We start from the raw sequence: 24046 nt of genomic DNA on the forward strand, positions 1-24046 counted from the left end.
CGACACGAGGGATGGGAAAGGGATTCGAAGCGGGGGACGAGGTGGCACGAGGGGGGAGGGAGGGGAATGGATATTGGCGCGAGTGCAACGCGCCATATTCTTTGTCCTATGACACGGCGAAGTTAAAGCTTCGCGGCTAAAATTAAACCGCCAAGCAACGGCGGCAGCGAGCACCAGGGCCGAGTCGCTGAGGCTGAGCAGGAGCAGCCGCCAGAAACCAGAGCACGTGCTTCAAGTAAGTGACGCGCGCCCTCCCCTGGCGCACCACCTCTCTCCTCCCCCTCCCCCTCGCGCCCTCCTGCGCGTCCCAGCCGCTCTATGTGCCCCCGCCCCCCATCCCTGTCGAAACTCCCGGCTGGCATCTCGCTACGACCGCCAAACCCTCGCGATAGAGCCCTAGAGATGCTTGCACAGTGGTGCTTCGAGGTATACCGAGCAAATACTTTGGCAAAACTTGATGGAAATACCTTTAAAATATGTCCTCCTTCTTGTTCTAAGTTGCAGAGCCTTATTGCCAGAACTAAATTCCAACGAATGAGCCGATTTACTTTAACGTCAAACGAAACCTTCAACTTAGTAAGATTTATATTACAGCCTTTTTTTTGGCAGCGGAGGCATCGATCTATTACAAGTCAAATACAAGTTGTGCGATTTAATTTCAACGGATTGAACTGCTTTGTAAGAAAGCAGCGAGTAAGGAATGCGGGTTTGTTCCTACGCAATTTATGTCGACTCTATTACTAGCGGTTCTCAGTTTTCTGCTCTTGACTCTCGATTCTCAAGTTGCAATTTATATTACAATGTGTAGGTGGACAATCGTTTAAAAAAAGATGCGAAAGAATGCAGTTCATTACCGCTTGCTTTTACAATGAAGCCGCGAATTAAAGGCATGCAATGGAGTTTCGCAGTTTCGTAATACTTGAGAATACTCCCTTGCCCTGCGCATGACAAGAGAGACGAGAGAGAGAGAGAGAGAGAGAGAGAGAGAGAGAGAGAGAGAGAGAGAGAGAGAGAGAGAGAGAGAGAGAGAGAGGGGGGGGGCTCTAAAATCCTGGAATAACCATTACTCCTTATTTGCAGCGTACAACGTTATTACGTTGCAACGCAATACCACGGATTGCATGCCCTTATTCACGTGTCCTTCTCCCTCCCCCTCCCCCGCCCTTCCCGCACATCGTCAGCGCTATCTTCTCATTACGCGTCAAATCCGCCATCTCATGTACCGAGCACGAGAGTAGAATATCATCTCCGACGCATTTGTATAAGCGAACACAACATCTACATTTAACTCCATTTACGGAATCATATCGGAAGCCACGATACGCTCTCTTGCGATCTACGAGATACGCGCCGATCAAGCGGATTATCCGGGAAAGCGGGTCGTATCCTGTGGGGATTATCCTCTCCGTTGGTACGACGGCGTTGTAATACGCTGCGAATTGACGAGGAGCCTATAAACTGGAAGTGTAAATTCCATCGTGATTTTAAACCATTAATTCCGAGTGTGGTGCTCTAAGGGCGAGCAAAAAATTTAATGTCGCGGAAACAATCTCCAGTTTTCTTCTCTACTAGCTCTTGCTTTTTTATTATAATATTAGAATCAATTGTAATCTTTAAATACTAAAGATTGCAATTAAATTTTAATATATTATAGTAAGAATATTTGAAATTAATACTATGCTTTTATATCCAGATATAGGTTCATGACTTAGGTCAATGAGACGTTTATCTTAGTATAACGCTATTCACGACAATTTCGTTAATATTAACAGTAAGAGAACTGAAATCGTAACACAATGCCAATATAGAATGAAGGCTTATAGCAGAATGATTGCCGGCAAATTATCTTCAATCCTTCAATTTTTTTTCTTACTTCTGCGGCGTAAAATGCCCATGCGACATAAATATCCGAATTATCCTGTACAAATTATCATTAACAAACACGTCAATCTTCTTTCTTAAACTAATTCCTAAAATTGATGTTGTACAAAATCCGAGCTGAAGTAAGTCAATCCGTAAATTTATTATATCATGATTATGTCGAATACCTTAAAAGAGCGACAAGTATTGAAGGGTTAATTTCTCGGAAAAAAATAAATAAAAGCGACCAGTCTTATCGAAAGTTTATAGAATTACGAGGGACACGTGTATCAACACGTAAATTCTATTTGTCTGTCTCTCCCATTATTATTTTCCCTTTATAGCGGGGCTCGTTTCACGAAATGAAATGTGTACAATGAGAATTGTGTGTCGCATTATCGGGAAAAACGTTATCTCGGCCGAAACGATAAGACCTTCGGAGAAAGGGCTGGTGTATGTGGCACCAGCGGTACCACAACCCCAATCTTTTATCCCCATCGGAGAGAGAAAAATCTCTCTGTAGGAGAGCGAGGAACACATGTCCAGCACTCGGATAGCAATGCGCCCACGTGTGGGGTGATACGACGTTTGGTACCAGATTTTTCATGTTGCCCGCTCACATTGATCGAACAAGAAGAACTCGTAAGATACGAGGGATCTCTCTCGCGCGCGAGAGATGAGCACTGCCGCGCTTCCTTCTTTCGTTCGCGTGCGTACATTTGTATTAACATTTTTTTCTCGTTTGGATGTAATGTACGGCCTTAATAATAATAATAATAATAATAATAATAATAATAATAACTACGATCGGGAGTGCACAAATACAGGTGACAAAGTTTGATTCGCCACGTGATTTTAAGAAACTTTTCGACGGGACATTTGAATTGTTAATCACGGCATGGAACGAATGGCGGCCGGTGAAATTTACGACGAGAGAGAAATAAAGTCCAATTTCCTTGAAAAAGTAGATTCATGAATACATTAAATTTATATGGCGCTATTCAAAATTAGCATATACATTGCGTAATCATTTAAGAATAAAGATCTTGTTTTTTTTATCATCAAAATTTTCGAACGACAGGCATATGATCTTACCCAGTTGATGAGTCATCGCAGGGACGGCGTTCCGTCGCGCCGCCGCGTAAAACATATTATTCTCTAATTTACACATAGATTTCATAAATGATCGGTCGCGGCTCAAATTCCCACACATGTTTCACATCCGGAGCACGTGCAAGACGTTGCGTCGTTACACGCTTTGCCGCTTCGCCTATCGAATATAAAATCGGAAATTCATCTTCCCGTCTCGGGAGCCAAATAATGGGAGAGACGGAGAGAAAATGCAAGCACCAACCATTTGACGCTCGTTGTAATATTCAAGATGAGCCGGGGACGTGTTAAGAGATCGAAATGAAAGACTATGTACTTCTTTATTTAGCGCTTTATTTTCAAGTGAATAAAGTAGATTGTTATCAGACGATAGCGCAAAAAGAAAGATTCTCGGAAAACCATAATTAGAAGATACAAAATAGTATCTCTAAAAAAGAAACGGAATAAAATCGTGCAAAATCGCTTCCAATTTATTCCTCTCCTTTAAAAGAAACGCACCGAGCCGGGAGGTAAGAATGATAGAATTTTCTAAGAGGCAAAGGACAGAATTTTCAAAAATAAAGAACAAAGCAAGTACAATTTTGCCCTTTATAAATAATCCCGTTATATCTTTCATGTTCGATCGAGCTTCCTTTTTTCGGTTCTGAGAAACTCCTCTCGGGTGTGTCCAAACGGCTCCTACAATATTGCACATGGGAGTTCACGCCAAAGGGTTAACGATGCGATATCGTTACAATGTGGTCTACAGCGGCATCATCGTCGTTCCTCGGGCCGGGAGATCATCTTGAACGTAAGTGCCGGGGCACCACGCCGCCCCGCACACCCTTCCGTCGAGTGGCACAAAGCGAGCGAGGGCGGAGTGAGCGTGCGAGAGAGAGATAGAGAGAGAGAGAGAGAGAGAGAGATCTGCCCAAAGGGTTTTCGAGGGCTGCACGAGCGCATTGGCATGGCATTCCGATAACGAAGCGCGCGCGCGCGCGAGCGTGCACGTGCACGCGGCGCGGTTCCTCTCTGCCACTTCCGTTGCGCATTTGCGACCGGGTGCGGGTGGCGCTGAAAAGGCACCGAAAGAAAAATCTCTCCCTTGCCCTTCTTTGCCTTCGCCCTACTTGCGGCCGTACGTTAATTCGGCGCTTTATTAGCCCCGGACCTGTAATGGAAAGGCTTTTTAAGCCCGGGAAATTAGACGAGAGTCGTTCCCTGACAAATTACGTAAAAATAATTACGTTACAGTAGCGAATGGTGAATAAACGAGAGGGGAAGCGTCGCGCGAAACCGGTTTCCTGTGTAATAAAGTACCGATTTCCTGTCGCGTAAAATCATTTTTCAAAATCATCGGAGATACGATCAATTTTGATAAACAGGAAATGGGAAACCAGATTTAGTAGAAGCTAATTTCATAAATCAAAATATGCCAAATATTTTCACTTAACATCGAGTAGCTCTTCTACCGGTTTTTTTTTCTCGCGTGACCTATATCTCAATGAATCTAAAAGTAAGCATTACAATGCGCTGTGAAAAAAACGATGAGACAAACCTCCCATTAGGGCTGTTGTGTAAGTGACATTTAGACATCGAAAATTGAGTAAATTAGCAATAAGAAGTTCTCATGGCGCACGAGCGTCCAAAATTGATTGCCTTCCGAGAGAATCCCGTCGCATTCTATGACGTCATACGAAAATCGACATCGATCGCTGGCTCGAAAAAGATCTAGGAAAGAGTAAAGAGGGAGCAGAGACCCGTCCCGAAATTTTTAAGATACCATACGCGATAAGGCAAACAGCACCTGGACCAACGTCGTCGTCGTCGTCTGGAGACCCAATCTCTAGCGCGAGTTAACGACGCCGACGCTGCTACCGTCGCTGTTAAGTGCAGCCGCAGCGTCGCAGACGTCATGCGTGAATCACGCACACGCGCATTCACCTCCCTCTCCCTTTCGCTTTTCTTTTACGTTCTCTCTCTCTCTCTCTCTCTTTCTCTTTCTCTGCCTCACGGTGCCTGCACCGTTGGTTGCCGCGCGTTAACTTGAAACGCGATACTCGCCGCCGTGGCTCAGAACGCGAGGGCTGAGCGTGACGGCGATGCGAGGAGGCTGCGATCGGCGGCGACCGCGATGGCAGCGGAGCGGCAAGGGGGCAGGAAGATCTCGCGTGGGAGAGGAAGAAACAACCAAAAGGGGCAGGGAGATTAACCGGTGGAAATCAGTGAAAGTCGAAAAAACTCGCAGCGCGGCAGTAATTCGTCAAGATAAGTGAAACGAAAGCGAGAGGACAGGGGGACAAGGAAAAGAAAGAAGTGACGTGCGGGAAGAGACAAGGAGAAACTTGAAAGGCACGCGAGAGAGAGAGAGAGAGAGAGAGAGAGAAGGAAGAAGAGGGAGAAGAAGAGAGAGGAAGGAGAGCTGGCAGCTGCTGGGCGCGTGCGGCGTCGGACCTTTTAAGGCGCGATCACCGGACGCCCGGCGTCGCAACTGCCCTCCCCGCGTCGCTCCCGCCCTCCCCCACCCCCCTCGACCCCTCCCAACGTTGCTGCTCGCGTCCTCCGTATGTGTTTCCTCTCTCCGCCGTCGCCCTCCCCGACACCTTCTTGAGAAGAGCACAAACCGCGTCGCGACGGCCTCTATGAAATCTCATCCACCTCGCATCTCCCCCTCGCTCGTTTCTGCCTAATCTCTTTTTCTCCCTCTATCCTCCTCTCGCATCCTCCTTCGCTATCTCTCCCCTTCCGAGAATTCAGAGAACACGCACTGTTGCTCGCGATACTTGGTCGGCGATCGAATGAATAAAGGACAGCGACGGTACGTTTAATTCTCGACGTATTGTATCTACTGTCATATAATAAAATATAAAAATTTTTAATATATTCACGAAGATATATATACATATTTTTCTCTAATATGACATTTTTACGTAAGACACGGGACAATGGCCGCCCACGAGGAAGGCTTTGAGAAAACATTAAATCGATGTCTTGCACAACTTCCAAGTTCCGGAGAATAAAACGGATTTGCTTTCTCAAATGTCGTGCGTGTAGGTGCTTTATTGCGCAGAAGAAATATTTGTCCTTTTCCTCAAAATTACCTTATTATATATTATGTCGCATTTCAATAGATAACATTATTAAAAACGTATTTGTAATTTTGACATATTATATATAATTCCGATGTTTTCCCCCTTAAAACATGAAATTCTCTGCTTCAAAATTACTCTCTCATATCGATGTAACATTGAAGTATTTTTCTGCGATAATTTAACTCCCGACTGAATTTTTAATCGATAAGAAAATAAGGAAACGTCAATAGAGAGCCGAACTGTATAAATAAATAAAAATTCAACCAGCGGAGATGCTGAAGCACATGCTGCCGGCCGGTAATACGTAATAGCAGATCTCTCTCTATTTCTCGTACCATCCCTTCTCTACAACCCTCCTACCCATCCTCTCCACGACTCCCACGCTCCTTTTATTCCTCGCTCGCTGCCGGATATCGCCCGGCGCCTTGTCAGCTGACCGACACGGCTTTTCTCACGTATCGATTCGTAAGAGGTCGAGTCACGTGTTCCACGTCGTTTTTTTTTCCTCCCCCCGATCGTTTTCGCATCTCGCATTTCTTCATTTCGCACTGACGATCACCGTTGCGAGCGCGCGCGAATTTCCAGATCCAAGAACGCGAAAAAGGAAGTAAAAAATTCGGTTCCGAAGCGATTATTTTCTTAATAAAGTTTCTCCAAGTTTCGGCAAAACACACGCATATATCTTTTATTCGTTGGAAAAGTTGTTTTCATCCCTCCCCCATCGTCTAGAAGATATTTCATTATTTAGTAGCGGCAATATTGATGCTAAACGTGATAAATTAAAATGCAAATGGAGACAAGACTAATTCTCAGAATCAACAAATATCCACTACACTAATTCATAAACATCAATATTAATATCCTCGCAGAAAATCTCGTTTAGAAGGATTATTTTCTCAGATCCCGGCTAATACGGAAACCATCAATATAATACAAAGTTACCCATTGTAAAGGCAAACTAATCTCGTCTAACGAAATTCACGAGATGAAAAACGTCGGAAAGAGCACGATATAATTCATAATTTCGAGCTTCCTCTTGTTAAAAAACACGACTGCGTTTACCAAGTATGAGGTATTGGCATAATCAGGCTTCTCTCTACGTCGATGACAACGAAAGAGAGGGCGGACAAAGATAACCCAACACTCGGATAATACTTCGGATTATCGTCGGTTTGGCGATTTAAGGAAAAATCGACGAAAGCCTGCGGCGTCAGAAGTAACGCGTGATTCTTTTTAATTCGATCGTCAGCGCATCTCCGCGTCGCGCATGTAAACTTAGCGAAAAATTGTCTAATTACGTTGCGTCACTCGTTGCGCGCACGACGTTATCTCGCATAATGAAACGTTACAAATCATCGTTATCTTCTACCATTTTGATTATCATACTTTTTATTATTTCAGGCAATTGTTCGCGATTATAGCCTTTATTCGCAGATTACAGTAATTTACGTTTATACAGAGTAAGCAAAACGTGTCGGATCGCGAAAATGAAAACAAGATTAAAATTATATATTTTTTTACACAATATGATTTCTCTAATTATTCTGCATGCAAAAATGTTGAGGTAAAGTTATCGGCAAATCGAAGGTTTTCAATACATTTTATATTTTGTGTCGAAATATGCAAGACAAAATATACAAAAAAATATCTCGTAGAATATTAAGTCGTATTATAAAAAAAATGTAAAAAATTTATACCTTTCGAAATTTAATTCTATCATTATTTATTCCTCTCCAGATTATCCACAAATTTCATATACATTTTTTGTTCTAAAAATATTTAGAGATATTTTACCAGTCCAATACTGTTCACTCTGTATATACGAACGTATCGACTCTATTGAAGAACAACAGAGATAATTCGCTACATGTACGTACATAATTGTATATAATTATACATATTATTGTTTCATTACACATAAAATATTTTGTGAGGTATGGACGCGCGATATAAAATAAATTTCTCTGAAGAATCAACGCTCCCGAGGATCGCCAAGCGAAATAACAAATCCAATTCGGCGCGCTCCAGATTCTAAAGATAACGTAACAACGAGTATACTCGTGTGAGTAGTTTGAACCGCATTTGCTGCGACTTAAAAATGAGAAATAAGTAATCAAAGGGTACGAAACGATATATAATGATACACCCGGGTTCTTTAAATTCAAACTACTCCGATTATCTCGGGCGGGTTAGATTACCGTTAAAGAAGCGGGCTCGATTACAATAATAACTTAACTCGCGACAACAATGTTTTTCGTGGCTCGCGTGTCGCTTACTTCGCCACTTTCCATTCCTTCCTGCTGCGGGGCGGAAATAAAGGGTGAAATTCTATTTCGCGTGTAGCGCAGCGATACCTGCGTTTTTCTATCCGACGCCTCGAGTGACGCGTCATCGTCAAAAGCGAAGTTCTGAAAAGGGACGCAAAACTCAAACATCTTTTCCCACTTGTGTCGTAAAAAAGAAAAAGAAGGAAAAAAAACACACGGCTTCTATTATTCAATAGAATTCGAAGAAAATCGAGACGTACATACATACGTTTGCGTCCGCGAGGATCTTCGTATACCTCTTATCTCGATATCGAGCGCGTTCCGTTTCCTCTGCCATACGTAAACCGCCACACAGTAGCGAAGAAAGGCAAGAAGGAAGGGGGGGGGGGGGGTCGAGGGTCAGGTCGAGGAGGGATGGAGCGGATACCGCCCCATCCTCCTGCCTGCCGCAGGTACACCTCGCGCACCTACGCGACGACGACGGCGGCGGCGGCGGCGGCGGCATTACACGGCCGGAAAGGTGTATCATGCATGCGCGCGGCATACAGGTAAAAGAAACGTCGCCATGGAAACGACCATGGCCACCCTCAATCAATACGCGCGACGGGGTGTCGGTCGGTCGGTTGGTCGGTCGGTTTGTTCGTTCGTTCGTTCGTTCGTTCGCTTGTTTGTTCGGTCGGCCGGTAGGTCGGTGACGCAGGCGAAAAGCCCACGTGGTCCTATCGGCCACGTGCGAGAGAGCGCTCTTCGCTTTTTCCACTTTCAAGTACCTCCTACCCCCCTCCGACCCTCCTCGCTTTAACCCAGATCACCCTGTAATTCCCCCCTCCCGGGCGCGAATGGTGTTTTCGACGTGCTTCCTTCCGCCGAACACGTCCCGCGTTTTTGGGATGACCGGCACCGAACCGGGCGACGGAATCGGATATTCTGCGGCCGGCTCGCAAGATACATTGATCACGTTCGGCGGAAAAGGCACATTGCGGCCGTCGTCAAATTCTTTTATATGACCGATTTATACGTTTTAAAATCTGCAAAAGGAAGACTGAGGGTAAAAATCAATCGTACTGAAGTATCTTGCGACAGTTGCAAAGCTGCGCTTTTTCAGCTGAACGCAGCCATTGACACATGCGAATCGCACGTGGGGAGAAAGGAGGGATTCACCATTTCGGGAACTTGTCACGGATGTATATAATCTCATTCAATCAGATATTGGAAATATCATACTCATTCGCTCTCGACGGAAAAGAACGTATTTCGCGTCTGGGGATTTGAGAATGAAGATCGTCCGCGTAAAAATAAAAAAATTCAATCCGTCGGACGAGGTGGAACAACGAAGCCTCGTATTATCTTTTATAAAACGTGCATAAACGCAATGTTTAAAATGAAACACGCGCTTGCCGCTAATCCGCGAGCTGTGTCCGGCAACCGCTACCAATTATCGGAAATCACAAACCCTGCAAGTCAGATCAACAAGAATGTCGCTCGCTCGAAGAGACATTGATGGTAGTCAAGTTACAAGCAATTAAACTTTAAAGGTCTCCGTAAATTAAACTTAGGGAGGGGGAGGCATAAATAGACAGCATCCTCGGTGTTCGATTTTAAATGAGGCTGCGGTTTAATAAATCATTATAATACGAGGTGATTCGTCGCGAAGGGATATTTCTTGAATAATTTCAAAATCGCAACGGACGAATCAATGAGACGGGGATCAAAACGAAAACTGGTCGGAATAGATTTTTTTTTCCCTCGCCGAAACTAACCCCCTTGATTGTCCTATCACTTTTCGGACCGCAGCGGCAGCGGCAGATCCTTCGTCCTTTTTCCTGATTTCTCCTGGTGGCACGACCATTCGTGTAAATCGACACTTCTTCAAGCTGGATGCAGACAGCTCGCATGTTCGTAATGCCGTGCCGATATGTATATATCGATCGTTTAAATTTTACGATCCATAAACTTGCAAGCCAACTTATATCGATCGCAATTTTCTCTCTCTCTCTCTCTCTCTCACTCTTTATCTCCCCTATAAGATTAAATCTAGTGTCAAGGTAAAACTTCAGTGTTCTAAATAGTAATTAATAACAAAATATAAGATCAAACGTTTTACGAAAATGCAATTAAAAATTTTGTTCCCCAAAGTAGATTTTTTTTTTCAATACCGTTAATACTGTACGAGCAATCTGTTTTCATTTTAATAATATATTTAAAAAAATATAAAGTTAGAAAGATACAATACAATGGCCCATTTTAGAGCGTCCAGGTATCTCAATTTATACTCGTCCATCTTTAGCTAAATGTTACGTATAAGAAAATTTTTATTTTAGAATTACTATCTTCTAATTTTTAATCTAGCATTATTACTGTTATACTGTTTTTATCCCACTGATAAAAAAAAAAAACACTTAATAAAGCTAGCTTCGAACGTGCAAAAAAGGAAATATCTAGAATACTTGATCATCACCATCTATTCTCGCTCTAACGAGATTGACTAAATTATACATCGTCTTCTTTATATATTATAAATTTATATTAAAGAGTGCTTATAAAATCCCATATATATTTTATAAAGCGTACCCAAGGTACGCTGATGAGAAATCGTAGCCTCCGTAATCGGCACCGGATCTGTCATTAAAATTAGAACGACCAGTTGGACATCTCCCATCTTTATTATGTATTTATATTATATAATGTAACTACGTAATAATATATTCGCAATTACATATTCCTTGTAACATCCGCGATAAAGTTTCAAATTTCTATTTCCTTCCTCCCTTCTCTCTTTCTCTCTTTCTTTCCCTCTCTTCGAGTTGACGATTAAAGAAGATCTTGGTGCTTGGCGTCGCAAGGCGAAGCGAGGGGATGCGTCTTGCCATTTTCACGCGTCCCGCGTTCGTCGTGCGACCGTAGTCGGGACTGCGATGCACGTATGTTTGAAAGTCGCAATATCGGTCGGGAAACGAGGCGGGACGCGTCGGCCGGAGATGCGCAGGGATCGCCGCGTACACGTGCGAGCCACACGTGACAAAGGGTAAAGCCAGCAAAGGGAGAGAGAGAAAGAGAGAGAGAGAGCGAGCAAGAGAGAGAGAGAGAGCGAGGGGCAAAGAGAGGCTGCACCTTCCTCTTGCTCGAGCGCACCGCATCGACTTACGTCATTCGATAATGTTCCCTTTGCATCGGTGACCGATGCAAGCACGGCGATGAACATCGGCAAGGTGCAACGGTGGTAACTCCTGCCGGGTGAGCGGCGCCCTTATAGCGTCGCTCGCTCTGCGCGTTTCACACGCGTGAAGGAGCGAAAAAAAGGGGCCGGTCGGCCGGACGGACGGACGGATGGATGGATGAACGGGCGGACGGACGGACGGACGGACGGACAAACGGACGGATGATGGATAGATGGACGGATGGACGAACGAACGGACGGTCCAACGGACGAACGGAGAAACGAACGAACGGACGGACGGACGGACAAACGAACGAATGAACGAACAAAATAACAAACGCAAGAGCGAAAGAACGTACGGGCGTCTTGCCCGCAATTGCGCACGAGAACCGATGGACTTGCGTCATTTGACGCTCTATCTCGCTCTCTGCCTCCCTCTCTCTCTCTCTCTCTCTCTCTCTCTCTCTCTCTCTCTGTCTCTCTTCCCTTCGTAACGAACGATACGCGCGGACATCGCAATTTACTCCTCTTGCGACGCGATGACACGTGCACACCGTTCACGGGGGTGGGCGGAAGAATGCACCCGGGGGTTTGCGCCAGCACACGCCGAAGATTTACGTCAGTCCTGACCCGACGCGCGCCCTCAAGGTCACCAAAGGCGCGCGCGGCGATCAACGCCGAAGGGCGCCCGCCGAAAGAGAGTATAAGTATAATAGAAATAGTAACGAGCATGGTTAATCGCGTCAGACTGCTGCTATCAAGAGCTCCTTCGGCGACCCTTAGCGACATGGGACGGTAATCTTACGCAACAGTTACGCTCCTCGATTCCCGCCCGCGACCTCTGACCCTTAATTAGCCCTTTGAAATGGAATTTTATTTATTACGTCTGATAAATGGCGAATTTGTCTTCATTATATAAATTATTGGAAAAGTTCACGACTATTTTTAGTCGGAGAATAAAAATTTTTAGCACATAATAATATCGTACAGATGGAAATTACTAGAGATAACTTTTACGAGTAAGCGCGCATTTTACACGAAGAAACTTCCTTCTTAATTATGTGATTTTATGTGTGATATACTTAGACACTCTGTTAATTATTGTCGAGCAAGAAACATTATTATGACATCTATTTAAATTAAGAGAATTTTCATAATGTATTAACACGTACCAAAATTCAATAATTTTAATGCTATCGTAAAATAATTATTAATAAATAAATTTGCTAAATTTTACTCTTCTCAAATTAATGTGAAATTTGCGCAAAAATATTAATATTTAATAAAAATTATCATTAAGAATAAAATAATATTACATTAATTATTATTGGCTATAATTTTTTGTTTATATAAATTACAAATTATCCCAAAGTGGTTTTTAAATAGTTTTTTAAGTAAACAAATATATTATTTAATTCAGAAAAATTACCAAGTATTTAAACGAACATCAGTACATAAATTTTAATTCCTAATATTAATCACATATATTTCAATAACAATAAAGATTAAGATCTGCCAAACTATAAATTAGACAGATAAATAAAAGATAACGCGTATACGATTCTAAAAATTTCTAATTTTACTTAAAAAATCTTAGATGCATATTTGTGTACGATAAAATAAAATTATCTACCGGACCTTTTATGGATCATTTATTCGTACCAAGCTCTTTTGTGCTGCAATTAAAAATAAAACAAAAAAAAAGTATATCTTGCGGTTTTATTTCCATAAAATATGTTACGAGTGGCCAAAATTAGTATAATTTCTATCAAATTTTCCTCTAATACACTTATCTCATATATTCCATCGCGGACTTCTATCTTGCTTCTAAAAATACGAGCGAACTGAATTATTGAAGTGCGCGTCAGAATTTTAGAGTACCTGGATCAAATAAGTCAACGCTTCGTCTTGTCTAAATCACATCCACTGTACTTTTAATTATTCATTATTATTATAATAGCCGAGAAGCGCTTTATCGCTAGAAAAATAATTTCTATTACAAATAATGTTTATTAAAATTCTTATAATAGCGTCGCTATTATTAAAAGTGTCGGGATGTAGTTTTGTTTTGTTTAGCGGTTTTATACAGTATACAGAAACAAATCAGAAAAGGAACAATTCAAATTTACTATACTTGTATATTCATTAATTACCACGCAATATATTTAATCTACACAACTCACAACTTTTTTGCATTAACAAACATGTAGTACGTAGCTTTCCTACAGTTTCCATTATTAGTGTACTGCCTGATGCAATGCTGCAGAAGTACGTTATGATGATAAAAAAAATATCTTTACATTTTTAACAATAATACGTGCTTCACACAGATTTTCAAATACATTTTACACGAGATATTTAAAAAATTCTCCGTGTTTCGGAGCGATCCTTGTAATTTATAAATAAAAAAAAATCTTATATAAGCTTGCAAATTAACCGTAAAAATGTCGACATGATAAAATAATATTTTCGCACTGCTGTAGTATCGATTTTAGGTGAAAGCGTATTTTTGAAATTCGAGCAAAGTTCAGCCCCGCAGAAACGTTAGCTCGCTCGTTGCTGCTGCTGCTGCTGCTGCTGCTGCTACCTATACTGCTCGGATCTCGCCGCGGAAGATTTTGCGCCAATCAAAGTAACCAAAGCAACGCCGCGAGTCTCGTACACAAATCGACGGCTTATTTGATGCGCGATAAGAATTATTTCCCTTCAGATCCAATCATTTGTAACACATGACACACGCACGCGGCATACTCACGTAATAACGCTCTTAAAACACCCGACGTAAACAAAATTGGGTCCGATACCCGCGGGAAAATGAACGGTGGAACCACTCTTCGTTGTCACCGTCGCCATCACCATCGACATCGTCGTCGTCGTCGTCGTCGTTGTCGTCGATGGCGGCGCAGATCGATCAGCGACCGCGCGACGTGCACACAGCAGAGTTTCTTCCTTCGTGAAATTTTTATGAACCCGCGAGCTTTTTCGGGCGCGGCGAGAAAGATATCCGCGCGTCTAGAAATCAGGTCCCCGTGAAATATACATACGTGCGGTGCGATTTCCCAAAATGTCCGCGGATAATTCCGTCGTGAATTTTGCCGCGCGCGCCGCCGTCTAACCGCACCGCTTTATAGCGCGGCCGCGCTAAAGAATTAAAGCATAAATGATACAGACGCTAAACGGGGTCGTTTTAATATAGCGTACGCGCAAGGCGAATATTAGCGGGCGGGTTTTCGATCGCCGTTCGATATGAATAGGCGCCCGAATGCGATTAAGTGCGACTTTTAAGTGCGCCTCCCGACAATCGTCCCGAGCCAGTCGGGAAAGAATTATGAAGGGCAATTCCCCCCCCGCGATTCGCAACACGAATCCGATCCTTTGTAATTCGATTAGACTAACTTGTCTCGAGACAAACACGCTAACGAAAGTAACCACCGTTGCCGTTACTTTTTTATAATAACGATTTAGTCATGACGTTTACAATTTGTCATAACGATCGATGGTAAGGCCACGGTTGAGATAGTCACTTTCAACAAGTAACACTCGTTATCCATTAGGCGTTATTCATTAAGAAAAGGTAACTTGTTACTTTACTCGTTGCGTAACGACTTAATTTATTATAAGTCATTGCTTTGACTCGTTATGTAACGAGTTAAGTAACTTTTTCTCAATGAATAACGCGTAACGATAACGAGTTACTTGTCAAAAGTAAATATATGTCCCGACTCTCATCCTGCGAAAGATTTTGTAACGAATATTTTATCAAAAAGATAAATAAATAAGAGTAAAAAAAAAACAATCTCGTTGCTTTTAACGCGTTTCCCGAAATCCATTTGCAAAGCTTTAGCCGATCGATCGGGATGCCGTGCTTTTCTTAAACCTTTAAAACTTTTTTTGCATCTCCACGTAGACGCGTTTAACGCAAAGTCGAGTGTAAAAAGAATGATGCATCACCGGACACGTCCGCGAAGTTGTGTCTTCCGTGTTATAATCCGTTGCGGCACGTCGTATCCGTTTTGCGGGTAATAGTCATCCGACTATAATCTCGTCGTGTACCTTGCGTAACGCGCCGCTGTGAAGCAGTCGACGTGTATATGAGAGACATTTATGTCCCGGGTAGAGGTAAGTTCCCGGCGGTATCTTCTGTGTATACTAATTGATATTGTATTTTGCGTGTTACTCGGTAAACAGGTAAACAGCGTGCGTCAGCTGATCGATATCTCGCGCCGTTGACAAAGTACGCGACTCGATTTCTCCCCTGCTCCTCCATTTGTAATCCCGCCGAACCGGGAATCGGAGCAGAAAAAAAAAAGGAATAAACATATTTTTCTCTTTAGACATACCGCATTATTTCACGAACACATTTACAATTATGCATGTATATGTTGTATTATGAATTGTATACGTGTATCTTTACAATTATATATAAAACGAATTTCACACATGACGTGTGGGTGTAACTTTAAAAATAGAGTCGGGATATAAAAATAACACAAAGAATTTATACACTTACAATATTCGGTCTATTACAATATTTTAATAAAATTATCTATATTTCAGTTAATAAGACTCAGATTTTAGTAATATTGTAACAAATAAACAATACTAGATATTCAATTTTTCTATTAGTGAGTTTAATATTTTATAATTTGTTAGGCACGTTTTATTTTTCCAATTATATTACTTATTAAAAATTTTATTGTAAAACTTATAAATATCCCGGATTTTTTGCTCATTATAATATTAACAAAATTATGTGTCGATAACTGAAGCATTAAACTACAGTTGTAATTAACTGTTTGAATTATTTTATGTCCTCAATTCACTTTTGAATTTATGCCATACACTATAAAACATCCTGTATATAAAAACTATAATGCATATTTTATTTTTATATATTATATTGTATGTATATACTATCAAGTATAGCATGTGCGTTAGCACAAACTTTGTGTATGTAATACGTAATGTATGCGAAAATCAGGTTCGATACTGAATTCGTTAGTCACGTCGCTGATGTCATACTGTGTAATATCGAGAATCTACGACAAAAAGCTGTTAGAATAACGTAATACTTCTTGGGATAATGTAGATATTTCTTATCGCGCGCTCCTTGCTTATTAGAATGAGAAAAGAACTCTGGTTTTTCTCTGACTACGCGAGGGCGTACATTAACGCCGTTGATATAGATATGTACAAATTTGTGCACAAGTCTAGAACACGTTGATAAGATCATACGGCGCGATAGAGGAAGCCGTTTTCTTACGTAATTGAAAATTAGATGCGGGCTCTTCAAATATTGTTTATTGATAGCGGGATTACCAAAGCCAGATAAAATATCAGAAACCAACAGAGAATTTACAAACCTGTAATTTCTAATCTCGCGCGATTGATCCGATAGATATTTTTCTAACGCGATTGTAAATCGTGCTCTGGCCTTTGATAGATCGATGCCGTAATAAAAATTACCACGATACGAAGCGCGATCAAAAGCAAGAATATAAATATATTAAGCAATAATAATAAAATTAAATGTCCTCATCGAAAAAGTAACATGACATTTTTCATCCTTATCAAGTATTTATATTGTCATATTTTTCAACTTGGGTCATAATTTATACACTTTCTAAAAATGTGTAATATTTCATGTAAAAAAAATGCTTTCACATCTACTGAAATATTTTTACATTTTTTCATAAAATATTTATGTATTCGCACATTTTTCACAATTTGCGTTGCTAATAATCGAATGACCCTCAAAAGTCATTATGTCATTACATTTTTTAATTGCGTTACATTTATGCAAAACCGCGCGGTATATTCACGTACGACGAATTCAGCGGGCGACAATCAATCAATGGCATACGAAAACGAAGGTAATGTAATTGAATATTAAACGCGATACTTATACGACGACTTTACTATATGCGTACGTAAACATATCATTTCATAAATATCATCGATTAACTCTTCGCTCTCGTCGTCTCTACTTATATCGCCAAATCGCTTAAGAGCCATGTAATCAAACATGGACTTTGCGTTTTAGCTGTCGCATGCTTTTATCGCCGAATACTTACAAGTGCTAAGTACTTCAGTGGATGGTAATACTACGATTACTCTCTAAAGTACTAAGTCTCCTTAAGTGACATTTCTCTCAGGAATTTGATACATTACGATGTATCCTTACGATTATACGTAACGATTATATTGTTCAGTTTCGACTTTCCGCAATCGCAGATTATAGAACCTTATTAAAGTGAAAATTAATCTTAGAAAAAATAATTTCGTCCAACTTTTCAATCAATCGAAAACCTTTTTTGCCTTTCGATTTTACATTTAATCCGACTTGAATCAGGATAAAGTTAGCGTTTTTCGCCGCTAATAAATGGAATTACAATCGATCTTCTCTTACACATTTTTTTGCAAGTAAATAGCCAAAATAAAGTTATAATTCAATTATCGATTATTGATTCTTCGATTAAACTCGAGATTTTACCTAAAAATCTAAAAATCTGTCATATAAATGCGCAAGTAAAATGCAAATCATCGACAGGTAAATTACATTGACGGAATGGAGCAAGTATTTTTTCTCTCGAGCGGCATATATAAAAAACAATTGTTGCTCTATTTCTTTCATTCTCTTTTTATTATGTAAAATATTTGCTAAGACTTGAAATCGGAGCATTTGCCTTTACGAGTAACAACCAGAAAATTCAATTCAAATAAGTGTGTGATAAAAAATATAACAATTAATATATCATAATGTTACATCCTTAAGACCGAGTTATTGCCACCATTCCTCATTGGCTCCGAGAGAAATATTCCATGATTTCACAAAGCGCAGCCAGAGTGCGAGATCATTCTTGCAACAACTCCCATAGACATTTCGTGTCGATTTGTACGGCAACTATACAGCACGAGAGAGAGAATGCTATCGCTTGCTTGGAGCCTGCAGCTCCATGTAAACAGAACGTTCCACCCATCGACCCAGGAGTAGATCTTGAACTCCCCGTTACAATCAGTATTTCAGCACGTGCGCGCACCTTAAAGAGACGGCAGGCCGCCGAATAATATTCGCAGGCGAGTTTGTCCACCCAAGAGTAGAATGGCGCGAGTCAACGTTTAGGTCATCACATGTTCCGCGGATTTGCATAACCTCGGGGACGCACATTATGACGCGCTTTGTGCCGCGTGAGGTCATACCCGAGGGGCCACCACGTCTTATTGTCGCGTGGCACGTATTATTATACACGTTGTGTAGGTCTAGGTTTACTCTCTTCCCTCCCTCCGCCGCCCCTCACGCTTGACCGAGATATACCGGCCGATAAACCGGCATATCCGATAACGTTACCGAAACACGCGTAAAAGATCGAACGCGTGCCTTGCCTTTTCCGCGCCTTCCGGCGAAAAAAAAAAAAGAGACGGAGGCGACGGAGAAGAAACATGCGAGCGCGCGTGAAAAGCGCTCGCTCTTTCTCCCTCTCTCATTCTCTCTACTGAAAACTCTTTGCGATAATGCTAAACACTAAACGGTATGCAAACGAAATAATAATGCAAAGTCCGCCTTAAACGTGCTACTCCACAATTTCGCGACGAAATCAGAGACGAAACTCCGCGCGTATAATTTAATAAGACACGACTATCGCACGAGGTGTCCTAATAATAATAAATCACGACGGTGAAACTGAGGTAAGGAGGATAAATGGAAAAATTGAATTTCACCTATGTATATTCGTCCGTCGACCGATTACGCAAACCCGAAGATTTCGAAAAGATTAGAGGTCTGTCCGTGTAATTATGCGAGAAACGCGGTTCTGAGATTTAAAAAAAAAAAAAGGAAAGAAAAGACTTTTGCATCTCTTTAATATTACACCTTTGGCACCTGACTATCGGTAGTTACTCACGTTATCATTTCTCGACCGCGATTTCCCTCGCGTTACCGAAAGAAATAACATGTGCTTCCACAACATTTGATGCTAAGTAAGATCTGTATATCTAGGGCAATGTCTTTGTATAGATAATAATTAAATAAACAAAATGTCATAAAATTGATAATTAACTCTACCATCGGAAAATTATATTGCCCCGTTTTACTCAACGAATTCGATCACTGCCTAACCTCTTTCTAAATTGCCTCATATAATATTAAATGGTAGAAGAGCAAATAATAATTATATATAAGCAATCAATTTTTAAGGCTAAGTCTTTTCAACCCAGTTCCATATTCTTTTAATTAATCCGAGAGAAACGTGATTAAAAGATTAAGATTTCAAAACGTGAATCTGATTATATATATATATCTGATTATAAATGTTTCATTGTGACCCGTTTCTCTTGTTTTTTCTGATAAAACGGCATACACTCACACAACAACACACATGTACATGCAAAACAATCTAGCGATGATAGACTAATAAAAAATGCTATTCTTTTTCTAGCATAAACGTACTTCGTTTATTTTGTAACGTATTTATGATTTTTGTATACTACACAATAATTGTAATAATAATTTTAAGTTGTAAGCATATATACATATGGAGGATGGACAAAAAAATGTAAACACCCAGGAAATGTACTAATCTTCTTATTAATAAAAGATTGATCCATTATTTTTATCTTTAATACAGATTATATCTGTTTGGAATAAGATCACACACAATAACAATCACTAACAATGGAATGTTTTATTATTCTTTTAGAGGAAAACACCTTTCAATTATATAAGTAATATTAGAGAAACGACTTTGCTTCGAAATCCGACCATTATTTTTCAAGATTGTCCTTTGTTCCTCAAAACAAACCAAATACTGCCTAACTTAAATATCATCAAATTATTGTAAACAGTTTTGACGAGCAAAGTGAAAAACAGACATTTTCTCCTCCAACATCCGTTAAGCATCTTTCAACAAATCTCTTAAGAAATCTTTTGTTAGAAGAGTAGTATAACATTGCATTAGCAACTATTCAGGTATTGTATGATTTTATCCCAAATAAAAATATAATCTGTATAAATAAAAAACCAATCTCTCATTAATAAAATAATTAGTGTTTCCAGATGTTTATACATTATTTTGCTTATCTCCTCGGCATATTTGCCTTTCACTTCAAAATATATTTAACATCTCTGAAGTTAACACACGTACTAGAGTTTCGTGATGCTAATAATTTCCATAAGAAATATATCTCATCTAATCACGCGCTCTACACGAGTATCAAAAGAGCACGTTGCAACGAGGTCGACGATGGGCATCGAGAATAATATTGCGGCTGCATTCGCGCACAGATTTCTGCATTATCGGTCGTGATTTTGCGAGGGCGGGCTACAGATGGCGGTACGAAACGGAGCGGTTGCAAGGCAACACACGTTGTGTTTTATAATATTTAATAACAACCACATGATACTATGATAGAGGTTCGATATCACAACGTTGCTGCGGCTTTATCACCTTAAAACACCAGCGAATTTACGATATAATTAAATTGTCGAAAAAAAAAAACGAAAAAAAAACACATCTTCCTCTCTCTCCACGCTCCGTCAAATGCGTCCAATACGCTTAACGTAAACATTTAATACGCGTCTTTCTTCCAATCACCGCGAATCAATAGTCGATTTAATTATTTCGCGACGATGCGAGTCGGAATTCGCTGTCGCACACGTACGCATGGTACATACGTTTATCATCCGAGGAGAGACAAGTCCGCCGTAAAAAGAAGGAAAGGAGGAGAAACGAGAAAAAGAAACACACGCGCGCAAAATTAACGGCCGGTACTTGCGACTACTACACGTAATTGTTATTGCCTCCGTCGCATGAAAAAATACGCCGCAGACCCGATATACGTCGTTTCGTCTAAACCAAACGGATAAATATTTATTAAGAAATCGTAAGGAATCGCACGCACGCACGTACGCAACGTGCACACGCACGCACGCATACGCTTACACGCGCGCGCGCGCCACATTTTTTTCCATGCATACATTATTAATGATCTCTTATGTTAAATCGTCGTGCAGTTGTGGCGGCGAGGGGGGGGGGGGAGGAAGAAAAAAAAGAGACTCGTGTAGCGCACGAGAATCGGCCGATGATGATCGGTCGGCGATAAATCATCTCGTGTAACGACGAGATAATAAACGGTGATGGCTCTCCAAGTGCCAACGAAGGCGTGGTTCCTCTCCTCCGTGCGCTAACATTTCGTGAAACGACCGGCAAGTCGTCGTCGGTCGAGGAGCAAATCCCCCGTGGTTGGCGTCAGAACTCCATATTGCAGAGGAGCATCAGCTGGTTCGAGTCCCCGGGTTCCCCTGACAACCGCAAGGCATCCGGATTGCCTGCCGATGCTGTCATCTCTCCCCCTCCCCCCTCCTACCCCCGCCGGCGTCCCGAGCGCAGTTGCATGCCAACGTCAGTTTCAGTTTCTCCCCCTCGGGCGGCGAATCGCCGGGGATTTGGGGGATCCTCCACCAAATTTGGTTTTTTACCACGGGGCATCCCCTTTCGGGAGAGTAAAAATACTGTGGATCTCTACTATTTTCCCCTCCCTGAAAAAATTCCCCTGAACTTTTTGGCCTCCCAAAGGATAAAAAAAACTGCAATTCGGGGGAAAATCCTCCGGTCTGGCAACTTTGTTGCCGCGGGATCTACCGGCGTTCCCCTCTCTTCCCCGCCGCCCGTTAAAACGCCGGATCTACCGGTTTCTCGGTCGTGCGACGATCGCGAGATCGCGAGAACGCCGTCATCTCTCTTTCTCTCTCTCCCTCTCTATCTATCTATCACCCCCCCCCCCTCTCTCTCTCTCTCTCCTCTCCTCTCTCTCTCTCTCTCTCTCTCCTCTCTCTCTCTCTCTCTCTCTCTCTCTCTCTCTCTCTCTCTCTCTCTCTCTCTCCACTGAGCATCGATCCGGAGTTATTGCGAGGAGAATCAATAAATCTCGCGCAACGAAACATCTCGGCGCGTGTTTGTCGCGCGACCTTCGAGAGGGTTGAAGATTACTTTTTTCTCTCTCTCTCTCTCCCTCTCTCTCTGTTTTTTCGCGCGCTCCGTTTCGCAAATTTCCACCGAAATCCGTGATCGAGACGTGACGTGCGTATGCATGCGTATGCGTGCACGCGGGAACGTGTGCGGGTGGGCGCGCGACACATCGTGCGTGCATGCGTGCGTGCGTGTGCGCGCGCGCGCGTGTGTGCGTATGCGTATGTGTGCAATCGCTCGCGCGCGGTCTACACGCTTAAGCGAAGGCCATGTCCGACAGACTATTACTCTGTGACGGATAACTTTTAAAAAAGTAAACAGGCAAAAAAGAAAACGACTTGGTACTCACGGTTTTCCGTCGGCGGTCCAGCCGCTCCCACACGGATTTCCCCCGTCGTGTGCGCGTGCCCCGGTGATTATTTGATTTTGCACAGCAACATTATTGTGCGTCCAGTAAAAAAAAAGGAAAGAGAGGGAAAAGAGGGAGCAGAGGGGGGGAGCGAGAGAGAGATGTATGGAAGGAGAAAGAGCGGCGGGGCAAAACGCAGAAGGGAGAGACGAAGACGGAGATAGAGACAGACGGAGGAGTACCAGGCGTGAAGAGTGAGGTAAAGAGAGAGAGAGAGAGAGAGAGAGAAAGAAAAAGATGCACGCACACACACGCACACACGCGCACACACACACACCGAAAGAGAGAGTGCTCGCTTGATCAAAAGCACAATTTTCGTGACGTCATCGGCGGTCGGGCATGCGCGAACGTATTTCGGTGATTTTCCACGCAGGGCGAAACACGTGCGACGAGTCGGTCGACGCCACTGTTGCTACCGCACACAGCACTACATATCGCTAAGAAACGCGCGGCATTATCGCGTCGGAGCGGCGGCACGGGCTTCAACAAATACCGAGCGCGATTCGCGAGCACCACCGCTACTGCCGACATCTATCCATCCACTCCCACTTGTTAAGTGACGTACACTGACGTCACCGATAGTTTACCTTGAAGCCCGCGTGACATTGAGCCGCAGGCCGGCCAATCGCCACGCCGCGAAGATCCCACACGACGCGCGCGCCACTCGCGGGTTTCCGTTGCGCGACGCGCGATAACACGAAACGCGCGTCCCGCGGCGATCTCGCGTTTCACCGGAACTTCCCGCTCGAGTCAGCTGTCAGGTTAAATAATAGAATTAAAAAATTAATAACTTTTGACTTGGCTTACAATAAGACAAGCAATCAAGTGTTGCCCGCCGATTTTAATAAAACTTTGGATTGAAACGTAGACGAAAATAAGAGACACGTATTTTTATATATATTAGTTACTTAAGATCTCTTTGCAAAACGATATTAAAGAGTATTCATAAGATCACTTTAATTTAAAATATTTTTTCTATCTCTTACAATTTTAATGTATATTTGCTTCGTAAGGAAACAAATGATTTTTCAAACGGTTTTATTTCTTTAACGCATGAAAATGTACTTATAAAAATATACATGTCTCTTATATTTGTCTATATTTCAACATATCTAAAACTTATTAAAATCCGAGAGAAACACTTTGTCATGTCCCCTTCCCCCTAATAATAGAAAATATTACAAAATTCACAGTTTTAATTTACGGTG

General features: G+C 42.0%; 2 protein-coding genes and 1 long non-coding RNA gene across 3 annotated transcripts in view; 1 reads left to right on the forward strand and 2 right to left on the reverse strand.

Moving 5' to 3' along the window:
* Positions 1–23377, reverse strand: part of LOC105836654 (myocyte-specific enhancer factor 2) — a 78837-nt gene extending 55460 nt beyond the window's left edge. The window contains exon 1 of the mRNA XM_012680833.3: positions 22779–23377. The gene's annotated coding sequence lies outside the window, so the exon portion shown is untranslated. The remainder of the gene's footprint in view (positions 1–22778) is intronic.
* LOC118644898 lies at positions 7748–9108 on the reverse strand. The gene is made up of 2 exons (XM_036284687.1): positions 8577–9108; positions 7748–8449 (listed from the first exon to the last, which is right to left on the reverse strand). Exons 1-2 carry the CDS (start codon positions 8850–8852, stop codon positions 8273–8275), a joined length of 453 nt encoding a protein of 150 aa, XP_036140580.1. The 5' UTR covers positions 8853–9108; the 3' UTR covers positions 7748–8272.
* Positions 11454–20959, forward strand: LOC114255164. Its single transcript, XR_003626446.2, has 2 exons — positions 11454–12260; positions 13961–20959. It is a non-coding gene; the product is annotated as an uncharacterized LOC114255164 (long non-coding RNA).
* Positions 23378–24046: the final 669 nt, after the last annotated feature.

Source organism: Monomorium pharaonis, chromosome 3, assembly GCF_013373865.1.
Source record: "Monomorium pharaonis isolate MP-MQ-018 chromosome 3, ASM1337386v2, whole genome shotgun sequence".
NCBI lineage: Eukaryota > Metazoa > Arthropoda > Insecta > Hymenoptera > Formicidae > Monomorium > Monomorium pharaonis.

What these genes read in the sequence shown, in the direction of transcription:
- LOC118644898 (XM_036284687.1), bottom strand. Translation starts at nt 8,852, where the DNA reads ATGCCGCGCGCATGCATGATACACCTTTCCGGCCGTGTAATGCCGCCG. An exon ending in AGATCCTCGCGGACGCAAAC is followed by an intron (nt 8,450 to 8,576) that starts GTATGTATGTAC and finishes GTCCCTTTTCAG; the next exon opens with AACTTCGCTTTTGACGATGA.